The sequence below is a fragment of the Camelina sativa genome, chromosome 11, assembly GCF_030686135.1.
Source record: "Camelina sativa cultivar CO46 ecotype springtype chromosome 11, ASM3068613v1".
Taxonomy (NCBI): domain Eukaryota; kingdom Viridiplantae; phylum Streptophyta; class Magnoliopsida; order Brassicales; family Brassicaceae; genus Camelina; species Camelina sativa.
Window position 1 is genome coordinate 46,983,464 of NC_141890.1, and position 12,693 is coordinate 46,996,156.

General features: G+C 35.8%; 2 protein-coding genes and 1 long non-coding RNA gene across 4 annotated transcripts; 2 read left to right on the plus strand and 1 right to left on the minus strand.

Annotated features, from left to right (window-relative positions):
- Positions 1 to 58: 58 nt before the first annotated feature.
- On the plus strand, positions 59 to 1,973 carry LOC104728981 (calcium-dependent protein kinase 11). Its single transcript, XM_010447887.3, has one exon. The coding sequence runs from the start codon at positions 408 to 410 to the stop codon at positions 1,830 to 1,832; it is 1,425 nt and encodes a 474-aa protein (XP_010446189.1). The 5' UTR covers positions 59 to 407; the 3' UTR covers positions 1,833 to 1,973.
- Positions 1,974 to 7,324: 5,351 nt separating this feature from the next.
- Positions 7,325 to 8,788, plus strand: LOC104726471 (uncharacterized). Of its 2 annotated transcripts, XR_758056.3 has the most exons (6): positions 7,325 to 7,448; positions 7,525 to 7,673; positions 7,820 to 7,927; positions 8,100 to 8,133; positions 8,269 to 8,359; positions 8,514 to 8,788. It is a non-coding gene; the product is annotated as an uncharacterized LOC104726471 (long non-coding RNA). The 2 variants fall into 2 exon arrangements; XR_758054.3 differs by lacking the exon at positions 8,514 to 8,788 and having other exon boundaries at positions 8,100 to 8,344.
- A 948-nt stretch (positions 8,789 to 9,736) lies between these two features.
- On the minus strand, positions 9,737 to 12,014 carry LOC104726472 (protein OCTOPUS-like). The gene has a single exon (XM_010445339.3). It carries the CDS (start codon positions 11,573 to 11,575, stop codon positions 9,944 to 9,946), a length of 1,632 nt encoding a protein of 543 aa, XP_010443641.1. The 5' UTR covers positions 11,576 to 12,014; the 3' UTR covers positions 9,737 to 9,943.
- Between the last annotated feature and the right edge of the window lie 679 nt (positions 12,015 to 12,693).

The following is a 12,693-nucleotide window of genomic DNA, read 5'->3' on the forward strand; positions in this document are numbered from 1 at the left end:
GAGAAAAGGAAATTTACCTTTTTTAATTTTTTTTTATATACGTTAAAAAGAAAAAAGGAAAATTACTCAATCATATATATAGACAAGAATGGGAATTTACTTTCACAGTTGACACGACAATTTTAATTTGAAAGAGAAGAGAGAGAGAGAGAGAGAGAGAGGACTGGGTTTGGTCTCTTCGCTGCAACCTATTTAGCTGTTGTTGTTCGTTTGCTCTTCGACGTGATTCGATTCTCACACTACTCTTTGCAAATAAAGAGATAGGAGGATCTGAAGGTGAATGCAGGCTTACGTACGGTTTCAACGAAGAGTAGATTCGATCGCTTGCTAGATTAGACCTAGTTTGGGGTATCTATTATTATAGGCAGGCTGTAAATTTTGTAAGAAACTAAAGATTTGGATAGATAATGGGTATGGACATAGCTGATATTAAGGAGAATACGAGCCCGCTTTTCTGCAATTGCTTTAAAGTTGCAAGCCTTACTGATGAAGAAACCATTCTAAACCCTCCTGTAAACGTTTCCAACTTAAAAGATCGATATGCGCTTGGGGAACAGTTAGGTTGCGGTCAGTTTGGTGTCGTAAGAGTATGTTCTGATAAGTTAACTGGAGAGAGGCTTGCTTGCAAGTCCATATCTAAAGACAGCCTTGTTACACAAGACGACATGAATAGTCTCAAACTCGAGATTTCTATAATGGCCAAGTTAGCTGGGCGGCACCCCAACGTTGTGAATCTCATAGCGGTTTACGAGGGGGAAGATTCCGTGCATCTTGTGATGGAACTATGCGCAGGCGGTGAGCTTTTTGACAGGCTCGAGAAATATGGAAGGTATTCCGAGTTCCGTGCTAGGTTGCTCTTCAAGCAATTGATGCAAGTGGTCAAGTTCTGTCATGATAGCGGTGTTGTCCACAGAGATTTGAAACCTGAGAACATTCTTATGGCCACAATGTCTTCTTCATCTCCTATCAAATTGGCTGATTTTGGTCTGGCAACCTTTATAAAGCCTGGGGAAAAGTTGGGCGGCACAGTTGGCAGTCCTTTTTACGTAGCCCCAGAAGTGTTGTCAGGGGGATATTATAACCAAGCTGCTGATGTATGGAGTGCAGGCGTTATTTTGTACATTCTTCTCAGTGGAGTACCTCCCTTTTGGGGAGAGACTGACTCAAAGATTTTTGATGCTGTCAGCACTGCAGATTTGAGTTTTTCTGAAGAGCCATGGGACCATATAACTTCATACGCCAAGGATTTGATCCGGGGGATGCTTTGTCTTGATCCTTCTCAAAGGTTAACAGCTGATGATGTTCTAGCTCACTCGTGGTGGATGGAGCAATTATCTGAATCAGGATATGATGATCAGGATGGGTTTGGCTGTGAAGGATTGGAGAATGGTGGTGGATGCTCTTTCTCCACACAATGTGTATCTCGAGAACAAGATTATAGCTTTAGCATGGCACAGTCAGAGCAATCATCATTCTCGTCTTTCTTACCTGCTGCTGATAACAACACACTGCCAAATTCCGGTTTTGGTGGGTTTTCTTTTGATGGGAAACAACCGGAATCAACCTCAGCTGCCTTCTCATCAACTGAAATTCCCTCCATGCCAAGCTCCTTTTTTAGCCCAGGCCCAGCGAACAGTGACATCACTGAAACAGATGGAAAACTTCGAGACTCAAGCCCAAAGAGGTCACTGCCTTCACCAGATTCTTCTTCACAACTTGAGAGGCGTGAGGAAGCAGGGGAGAATCAGACGGAAGCAGATTGTCGCTCTTCTGCTAGAGCAAAAAGAAGGAAGATAACTGTTATCAGTAAAATATTGTATGTACACATCTGATTTTATTCCTGCAATTTCTTCAGGTTTTGTAGTAAAACGTTTCCATGTAAACTGACCTCAACTGTCTAAGTTTGTTAGCAAGTTTGTTAGAATATTTTAATTACCAAAAATACAAATTTGCCTAATAAAATTTTTGTAATATATATCCCTCCAATGGTAAGTTTCTTAACAAGTTTTTTACATAACATTTCAAAAAAACAGAACTTGTTTTACAAGCAAAACATAATAGAAAAAACCTGAGTAAAGCTTCACTTACCATTGTTATTTGAGGTTTGTCCTCCAATGGTACCATAGCACCACCCCCAACTTCCATGCCTCCATAACACAACGAAAAAGTATCCTCGATAGCACCCTTATCAACAAGCTGATCAACAACACTAAGCTTAGCACGACCCAACCCCATTATACCATCAGCACGTTTGCTAAAAAGATCGCCAGTTTCCACATTCTCACATCCAAAAACAGCACTTTGCGGAGAAAGTTGACTCTCGTTACCAAAAGATATCAAATCCTCACTTAAAACCCCAATAGTAAACAAGCCTGCAAAGTGAAACAAAAACATAACACAAACTCAAAGAAAAACTCAAACTGAAACAAGAACATAACACAAACTAAACTGAGCAAGCAGTGAACAGGCCACCAAACTGAGCAAGAAAAGGATATGTCAGCCCCATCAACTAGAGAGAAAGCTTACAATGTTGGGATATTTGGTGCTAGGTGCAGAAACAAGTTCCGGCTGCGAAATCTTAAAGGACACCCTGCCAAATCGTATACACATCCATCATACACAAGATTTATGATATTAAAAAAAAACAATGATCTTAAGAATGTCTCATTCTGCAACAGAACAGAACAAACACCTTTGGTGGCTTTAAAGGATAAAAAAAAGTAAAGATGTCGAGTGTGAATAACAGAGAGAGAGAGGGAGGGAGAGAAAGCTGCTTGCTAAATGATCTAAGTAACAAAACGTAATCCAGATTAACTTGGTGACACAATACTAAACACAGTGATCAAACTTGGTGACACAATAAATAAATTGCTCAGACTTAAAGCCTCGAGATTCTCTAGTCCCATATTGGAATCAACACAACCAAATCAACAATTGGAGACCAAACCAAACCTGCACACAAATCGAGAAATGAGAGAATCTACACAATGCAAAAAAAAAAAAGATACAATTTTTGCCAACTCTAAACAAACACCCAAATGAGCAAACTTCAAACAGTTTAAAAAGACGTACCTCTTGGTTCTGCTGCAAAGGATTAAAAACCGTGTAGCTAGAGATGATTGTGTTGTTCCCTAAACCGTAACAAAAACGAAAGATTAAAAGACAAGATAACCCAACTCTCGTTTAATTATCAATCAGTCTGATGGGTACAAACCTGGATGCAACTTAAGAGTCGACACTTCTCAGGAGAACCCAAATTCGTAAGGATCGATTTTATGAGAAATCAAGTCACCGCCGCCGATGTTTACCCGATCACAGATCTCAAGAGAGAGAGCGAAGCTACTTAAGCCTTTCAAGTCAGGAGCTTGATGAACAGAGGAGTCTCAATCAGGAACAAGCTCCTCGGAAATGTCCATCTGTTTGGGTTTCGTTGACTGAGGAGTCAGCGTGAAAACTCTGAGCCGGTTAGAGGGTTCCAGTTAACTAAAAATACTCAAAATTTTGCAAAGTAATTAAATTTTCTTAAACTCAAACGTATCAAAAGTATCATCAAAGCAGAGTCCTTCAACTTGACACGCCTTAGTTTTAATTTAACACTAGCCGTATTCTCTCATAACCAATCCCAGTTTTGCTATTCATTAATTATCTTCATTGCTAAATCTGCTTTCCCCACTTTCCTCATACCATTGATCATCACTGTCCCTGGCACTAACAAATGGGAAAGCATTAGCTTGATTCATGTTTTGGCTTAAAGCCTTAAACCCTTTGGAATATATAACTTGATGCTCTGTGCTCCCATCAAAGTTACCCAATACCTTGATCGTTTGAAACTATAGACATTGTAATTAGCCCAAATATGCATTGTTTTAAGTTTTCTTACATAGTGCTTAGAATGGAACACATATTCGAGTTACTTAGCTATCATTCTCTCCCATCTCAAAGTTATAATGGATATATACAGCTCCCATTTAAAAACTTATAATACAAATGTCTATACAAATAATATATAAGTTTCTCTTACATAGAATCTTATTAATTTTAGAATAAATCTTTGTTAAACACCAAAGAAGATATATATGTGGTTTTAATGATTAAACTATTTTCCAAATACACCAGAAGGACCACCAAAGAAGATGGTTTTACCCCAACCATTAAGACTTTGGAGAACGTAACTCATACCGATATCTGATACAAGATCGTTTCTATCATCTACTGACTCAAGTGTTCCTTTATTTTCGTCAAGAACCGACACGCCCCGTGCATATGCATATAGGTTCGGGTACGGACCCGTCATTGTTTTGCCGTTACCCATCGGACAACTCTTTGAGTTCGGGACACTGAACACATCTCCTCCCCAGTATATATCGGTGGCAGTATCACCTAATCCTACCAGAGTTTGAATTGGCCAAAAACCTACGTCTATGTCACCCAATCTTAACCACCAGTTCCCACTCCCAATGTCCTTGTAGTTAAAAAAAGAAATAATACAACCAAAACTTAAATCGAGAAGAAAGTAACTTCAGATGATCGATCTGAGGTGTAACTAATAAGCATGTATAATATGTTGCTTACTCGGAAGATGTAAAATCTAGTTTCCATTATCACGTCGGGTTTGGACACCTTGAAGACATGACCAAGAGGGATTTCGGAATTTTTTACGACGAAACCTGGACAATTGGTATTGAAACATCTCTCGTTCTTTGTCTGTACTACGTATATATATATATTTAGAATAAAACACACATGTAGATGGAAAAGAGTTCATAAAAATTGTGTTTAACTAATGATTAAAAGATGAGTAATCTGACAGGTATTTTTAAAAAATAAAAAAGTGGAAATTAAACTTACTTTTAAATACACAAATAATCGACAACGATTATCTCCATATAATGTTGGATTCACCTGTAAATTTGGACAACATACACGTTATGTTATGGAGACCCTATATTATATCCATATATAGTGGCTATTATTTTTCCTAATTTTATATATCAATGGTAATGGAAAATTAATGAAAAAATGAAAAAAATAGGATTGAATTGTGTAGTATAATGGGTATCTTACGGTCCAACCGGCTTTTATGAAATCATCACCAGCAGCTACTTTGATCAAACCAGAACTATATTGCAATTGGCCAACGTCTGGAGTTTGGTATAGGCTAAAATAAGCTTCTCCTCCTCCTAATTTCATATTGTCTAGCTTTCTGTTATTTACTTGAGCTCCCGCAAACTGTATCATCCACAAGTCTAATTGAATAAATTCATAAAATTTGATGTAAATAATTGATTAATCACAGAAGAATGATATATTTACGTGTAGTCCCGGTTCATCAGCATCGGTTTGAGGATGTATAATCGAGCCGGTTGAGTTTCTAAGCCTCATCAGATCCTCTTTGGTTGTCCTTTTGATTGGTACAGTTCCGTGTGGACACCCGACTCCTTTGAACTCAAATGCTTTAATCTTGTCGCTACTCAAATCTTTACTTTCGCGAGTCGTCAATCTTTGGATCTCATGATTTGGTTTCATCTAATCCAAAACATTTTAGCAAGCAATTTTTGTATTATCAATGTAAATGGAAAAAAAAAAATAGATTCATCATTCGATGCATGGAGTTATATATTCCAAATTAAGGGTTTAATAAGCCAAACCACTTACGTCAAAATGAAAATCATGGTCTTTTAAAAGAGGATTATCGAACGCAGGTTGCTTATAGAAATCAACACAATCATATACGTCACCATGTTCCGTCTGAAAGAAAACACAAACTAGTTAAATGTTAAAAACAACATACAGTATGTAATAGATGCGTCTTTATCATTATAGTGTTGTTTATGTATCTAATTACAATGAATAAAACCTGAGATTATTTAGATCTCTTCAACATATAGGAGTTTAAGTAACTAATTACCTTCACAGTTTTAAGCGCAGGTTTATTCAGAAGCTTAAGTTGCATCTCTACTTCCAAATTTACTTCTTGAGACAATCTTCTTCGTGCTATCACACAATTTGTTATCATTAGAACCCCAACTAGTGTCATTAACCCCCACTTTCTCATTTTGTATACGACTTTTCACTTTCGATTTTTTGTTTGTTAAATTTTCTCCAATATGTATACATGGTAATTAATATATACTTAGTCAACTATAATCTAAGGTATTGATTGTTTGTTTGTTTGTTTAATAGAACCAATTTACTGACCGTTTTTTTTTTTTGGTCACCATTTACTGACCGTTTTTTTTTGTTTTTTCTAGCTAAAATTGATGTTGACCAGATATTGTAACGAACAATGATTTTAATAATATTCAATGTTGCCGTTTTTGTTCTGTATATTTTATATTTTTAATATTATTTGATTATAGAACAAATTGAATGGTAGATAGACACAATCATCTATGTTTCAAAACTGCCATACATCATTCTATAATTTAAAATAATATTAAAATTCTATTTTATATGTACTTGAACATATAAGTAAAAAGTCATGTAAACGTAATTCTATTTTCTTAAATCAAATAAATCGCATTACCTTCAGAATTCCAGTTTCATTCCATGTATAATGTTATGTATATCGTTAAAAAAAAAGAAATTTATTTCATATACGTTGAAGAAAAAAAAAAAGGAAATTACTCAAATCATATAATTCTTATGTTCCTAGATGTTTACAAGTTTTTATACATTTTAAGAAAATAATAATTACTGAATTTAAATACATTATTATTTAATTTTAGACCAATAAAAATTTAGAAATTTAAATATTTTAAATGATTATTTCTTGAATATTAGAAAATATTAACTTTAATTAATTCAAAATTGTAGGAAATCAATATTTGTGGAACAAAAAAATATCCCAAAACGTTAATTTATAGTATTTAAAAGAAACTGGAAATTTACAAAAAAAAGAAGGAAATGTCATCTGTTTGGGTTTCGTTGACTGAGTAGTCAACGCGATAAACATCTGAGGCGTTTAGAGTGCGTTTAGAGTTAACTGAAAATACAATTGTGTGAAGTAATCTTTTGTCCTATAAAGCACAAGTCATTTGGCGAATAAAATTCTGCCACATCAGATTTATTATTTCAAAATTAAAAGAAAAAACAAAATCATTTATCCATTACTTTCGCACAAAAAAAATTTTACGAGAAAGGAAAATACAAAAACGTTTACACGTCTAAGAAAACCTGAATGAAAATTCAAAAAGAATATATTTGCAAATGTTTGGGCTATTAATAAAGTCCAAGTCCATAAAAATGATTTGTAAACCCTGTAACTATTTTCTTTGTCGATTTGTATCCCTAATTTTCCGCCCACTAACACCCACGTTCAAGGTGATTATACAACCGATTCTTTTTTTATTTAAATCCCAATTCAGTTTCTATTATCTGTTATCCCCTCCTCTAATCCTCTCTGTTCCATCGTTTTTTTCTGCTCATCTATTACAATTCTCAGTCAGGTGAATGTTCAAACTTTTGTTCATATTCATAGATTTTATCTTCAACTCATATTAATTATAATTTTTATATATTCAGGTGGAAGATTCTCTGGATTATACACATCTTTCACATCTAAAATTCTTTGACAAAAGAATGGAAGATCAGAGCTTTAATATCGTAGACATGGAATTATTATCTAAAAGATAAAGCTGGATCCAAAAGATAAAGCTGGAGTAATTCTCAAGGTTATTCTCACATATAGAATTATGGATTTGCAAGTTTAGATCCGAATTACAGTCTCCCACTCTTTCACCTATTGTTTTATTTAGCAATTGGTTATGGATCGTGAGGTTTTTACATCTTTTGTTTAATGTTTACCATCTAACTGTAGGGGTTAGTCTCCAACATGAAAGAATGAGCTTTCCGCCTATGGAGTTTCAAACTGTCTCCTAATCTCAAATTGTCTTCTATGCCATTTACAAGACATGATATCCTTATGGTACCTCTACCTCACATATGGACTTCTTCTTATTAATTTCCCATTGTCAGGTTCTAGGAACAATTGATCTATGTTGTTGGGTAAAATTTTATTTAATTCTTTCATGAAACCCTTCCTCAAGTCTTCACAGAAAAATAAAAAGAATTTAATTCTCTTTATCTGTTTTACGCAGGAGAATAATAAAAAGAAAAGAGAGAACAACAATGGTTAGTCATTTACTTAATGCAATCCAATTTTTTTAATTTGGAACCATTTTTTATTAACTTTTCCACAATATATATGTTGATTCATGTTCGTTCCCAAAACTACCTTTTGTTTGGCATATTGATTTTCATTTTCAGCCCATGCACGGTCCAAGTTGTAAGCATGATCAAAGTGGCATACAATTTTTTCGTATTGATTGTTCTATTTTGCATATTTCATCTCTCCAAGGTTTGTCAATATGTCTTTCTATAGCTTGCTCAATCGATACTGAAACAAGATATATATATCCACTCTGTATACATTATTCCTATTTGTTTTTTTGAATCTATGTATGTATTGTTTTAACTATACTAATTAAATGATTATGATTTATTCTCATCAGATACTATGCTTTGGTAAATTTTAAAATGGCCATGATTAGCCTTATGGTTTATACAAGGATAAAGACATGTGGAAATGAAGTTAATAAGAAGGAATTGGTAAGTGAGGAGTAAACTAAAGAGTGAACAAGCATGTGCAATAGAATACAATTGTGTATATAAAGCATGTAGTCATTTCTGTGTAGAATATGCACTGTTTTGAAAGGGCGACATAGAGCTTGTGTTGGTGATGTATGGACAGGTTTTTCTTAATTTTATGAACAAATATATCGAACTATTTATTCAAGCCTTTAAAAGATATCTGTAATTTTCTCAATGTATAAACCTTAAGTTTATAGCTTATAATGGAGAATTGTGATATAATCAACATTACATTTACTTTTAACAATATAAAAATTTGGTAATATTCAATCAATTTTTTTTTATTGTATATTACTCTTAACAATTAGTTATATATTATTTGATTACAGAAAACAATGCCGTGCGTATGCACGGGAGAAATTCTAGTTAAATTTCTAAAACGCAAACGTAATACGCACGGCAGAAATTCTAGTTAAATTTCTAAAACGCAAACGTATCAAAACTTTTGATTCAAAAGTATCATCAGAGTCCTAAACTGGACACGCCTTAGTTTTAAGTTTTAACACTACCCATTCTCTCATAACCAATCCCAGTTTTGCTATGCCTTAGCTTCATTGCTGAATCTGCTCTCCCCACTTTCCTCAAACCATTGATCATCACTGTCCTCCTGATCCTCCCTGGCACTTCTCTTCCTCTCTCTCTCTGTTATCCCATCTGCCAATTTACATGCTTCTTTTATCCGACCAGCTTTAATTTACACACTGTATTAATCATATCTTCACACTTCTGCATCAAGTGACAAGTATTACACCCATTTGGAGCTCACTCTTCCAGAATATTACACGTTCAGACAGAGACCATGTTAAGACATTTACATATGCTTCCACATGCATTTTCACTTGCAGAGAAAAAAAAAAGACTGTGTTGAGCAGAAAACAATTTGTTCAGTTCTGAAAACAATCAAAAGCCATGTCTCAAGTCTTCGGTTTCTCTCCAGGGAATCTAGGAAATTGACCAAGAGAGTTCAGTCGACTAACACCTTCTACTCCCGACCAGTTCTGTTCACCTTCCGTCGTTTTCTCCTTCTTTGCATCAAGTATAGTAGCTGTTGTATTGTTCAGAGCCAATATCTAAAAGTTGCATCTTATAACAAAATCACTATTGTATTGAACTCTTAAGAGCGTTAATACTTAATAATACACATGAAATGTAGAAGGGGAAAAAAAAAAGAACAACACATGGGCATATGGTTTTAGTTCATATATCTATAGAACAATGGGATCATAAGTAACACACAGGGTAATTGCTAATTACAACACAGCTTCAATATAGTCCATCATGAACTGAACAATCAAAGATCAGGAATCAGACTACTATTCATCAGCCTACTTTTACCAGACTTGCTGGCCATATGGCTGTTTAATGGCGTCAAGTAGAATCTAACCAAACCATTTCTGAGGTTGTTGGGCGAATAAGTACCAAGCTTGTCATCTCTCTGGAGAAGATGATTCTGTTTACCTTCGACACCATGGAACAATCCATCTTCACACGAGCTTCGTCTTCCAGTCTCAACACCATTAATAGAGCCATGGAACAGACCATCACAAGAGCTCCTCCCACCTTCAAAGCCGTTAAGAATAGAAGCACCACGTAACATACCATCACATGACTTTCTCGCACTAACACTGTAGCTTCTTATGAGTTTCTCACTAACATCACCATTGGTTTCTCCTTTAGCTACTCTCCTAAGCTTCAACAGAGACTCAGCAAGAGAACCCTCCATAGCATTTCCTCCAAGTTTCAAACTTTGCTCGGTTTTCATTTCGTTCTTCAACGTATCTGTTTTCCTGTGAATCAAACCCCAAAAGTTCCAGCCTTTAGACCATTTCTTCCCACTCTTCTTCAACCCAAAACCATCTTGCTTCTTCACCTCACCAGCAGCAGCAACACAACTAACACCTTTAGAAGCTAATTCCAAGCTCTCCGGTTTGTAATTCTTGATTGAATACCAATTCGAATCCCTAAGCTCCCTCTCAGTAACAAGCAACTTAGCTCCATGAAACAAACCAACTGTTTCAGGTGATACCTTAGCATTCGAGATAGCTTTCAATTCATCAACCTCAAGCAATCCATGTCTAGATGATCGATCAAAGCTTCTTCTCCGCCGTGAATCCAAGTAGTAATCCCTAGTCTGAGCTGTCCCACCAGGATTGTTCTTCTCCTCTTCATCTTCTTTACAACCTGTTATCTTCTCCGGAGAGGCTTTAACATCTTCAGTTACAGAGGACAAAGGAACAAGCTTTGGATATGTCTTGCCTATCAAACATCCGTCCCATGAAGCTCTAGGCTCCTCGAACGAGGTTCGACCTGCGTCGAGAGACAACCTAGGATCTACATCACATGAGCGACGGCCGAGACTGCTCCCGGAACCTGTTTTTTTCCCATTATGTATGAGTGAAAATTTCTTAAGTGTTCTGCTAAAAACAGAATCTTTGACGTTGTTCTTCTTGATGAGTTGAGTTCTTGATTCCAGATCTATAAGCTCCTTCATCGTCTTCTTCTCTCCATCTTCGATTTCTTCTTCAACCAGACTCTTACCGACATCAAAATTCCTAATTTCTTCTTCGTCTTCTTCGTCCTCTTCTTTCAAATCTGGGACTATGGGGAACCGAATCGAGCTCTGTAGCAGGTCGTCGTCTTCATCATCATCGGCGGCAAATCTGTCGTGGAGAGAGGAGCCGTCATTAGACCTAACATCACACGATCTGCGACGTGGCTGGTCGAAAACAGAGGCGGATGCGGATGCGTCACGGACGGAGTAAGAGCTAGCACGACGGAGCTCAGGTACGGAGGAAGAGAGAGCTTCGATGGCAGAGAGACGTTCACGGAGACAGGTGGCACAGAAACCAGTGGTGGGTTTAGAAGAAGGATGACGGTGACAGACGGCTGAGTGACGACGGCGACGACGTTGCTGGTGGGTCATGACTCTTCTTTCAGGGTAAGTGGTGGTTTGAGTTTAGTTCAGTGAATGGAAGAAGAAGAAGAAGAAGAAGAAGAAGAAGAAGAGAGTGAAAGTTGAAGAATCTGTCAGTGACATTTTGTTTTAGGATCTCGATATGAGAAGAGAAGAGAAAGAGAGAGTGGCGTTGTCAACACTAGTAGTAGTAGTAGTTGTACACAAGTGAAGAGGAGAACCCCTTTCCCTTTCCTTAAACCTTTTCTCTCATTTTTATTTCCTTTTTTTAATGTCCCTATTTCTGTATATCTCGTTACAATTAAATGTGAAAAATAATGTTATGGTTTTGGTACAATTATTAAAATTAAATTTTGTAGTAAATGAATTTTGGGAGGAAAAAAAAGAAGATGGTATAATTTGTGTCACATGAGTGTGGCAGAGAGAATCAAAAGGGAAGAAGTGTACAAACACCATCCCATTATGAGCCTGACCTCTGCGTTTGTAGGACGAACATAAAAAGGTTTCTTAATTAGTGAATGAATTATTTAAGTTTTTATGGATAGACCAAAAGGATTGAAAAATGGTGAAAACACGTGTGCTCATTTTGTTTTTTACCTTGGGGGTAAATATTTGGCTGCTTTCGTCATTTCTTTGGATTCCCCATCGAATCAATATATAGCTTCCAATGTCAACTTTTTTTTTTTTTTTTTTGTAATTCTTTATTTGGTTGGATATCTTAGTAGCGATTAGAGTGATTGATTTTTCAAGTAGAGGACCACCAAGAGTTAGTTTTAGAGTGCAACAAGATGTAACATTTGAACTACACGGTACACGCTTAATTTTTGATACAACGACTTTAAACTAAAGTTAAGTCATAAGTGGGTTTGTTGTTCAAATGTTCAGTCATCGTTAACTGAAGTGTGTGTATATCATTCAAAACAATAATTACACTTCTAGTTGAAACAAAGAAAACAAATTACTAGATTTTCCTCATTACACAATAAAAGAAAAATATAGCATGACATTTGATAAAATAAAAACATTTTGAGTTAAAGTTCACTTTTATGTTTGTGTAATTTTACCTAAAATAAGGGAGAGTGTAATTTACTCTAAACAAGTAAACATTTTGTGGACAGCAGCAACGG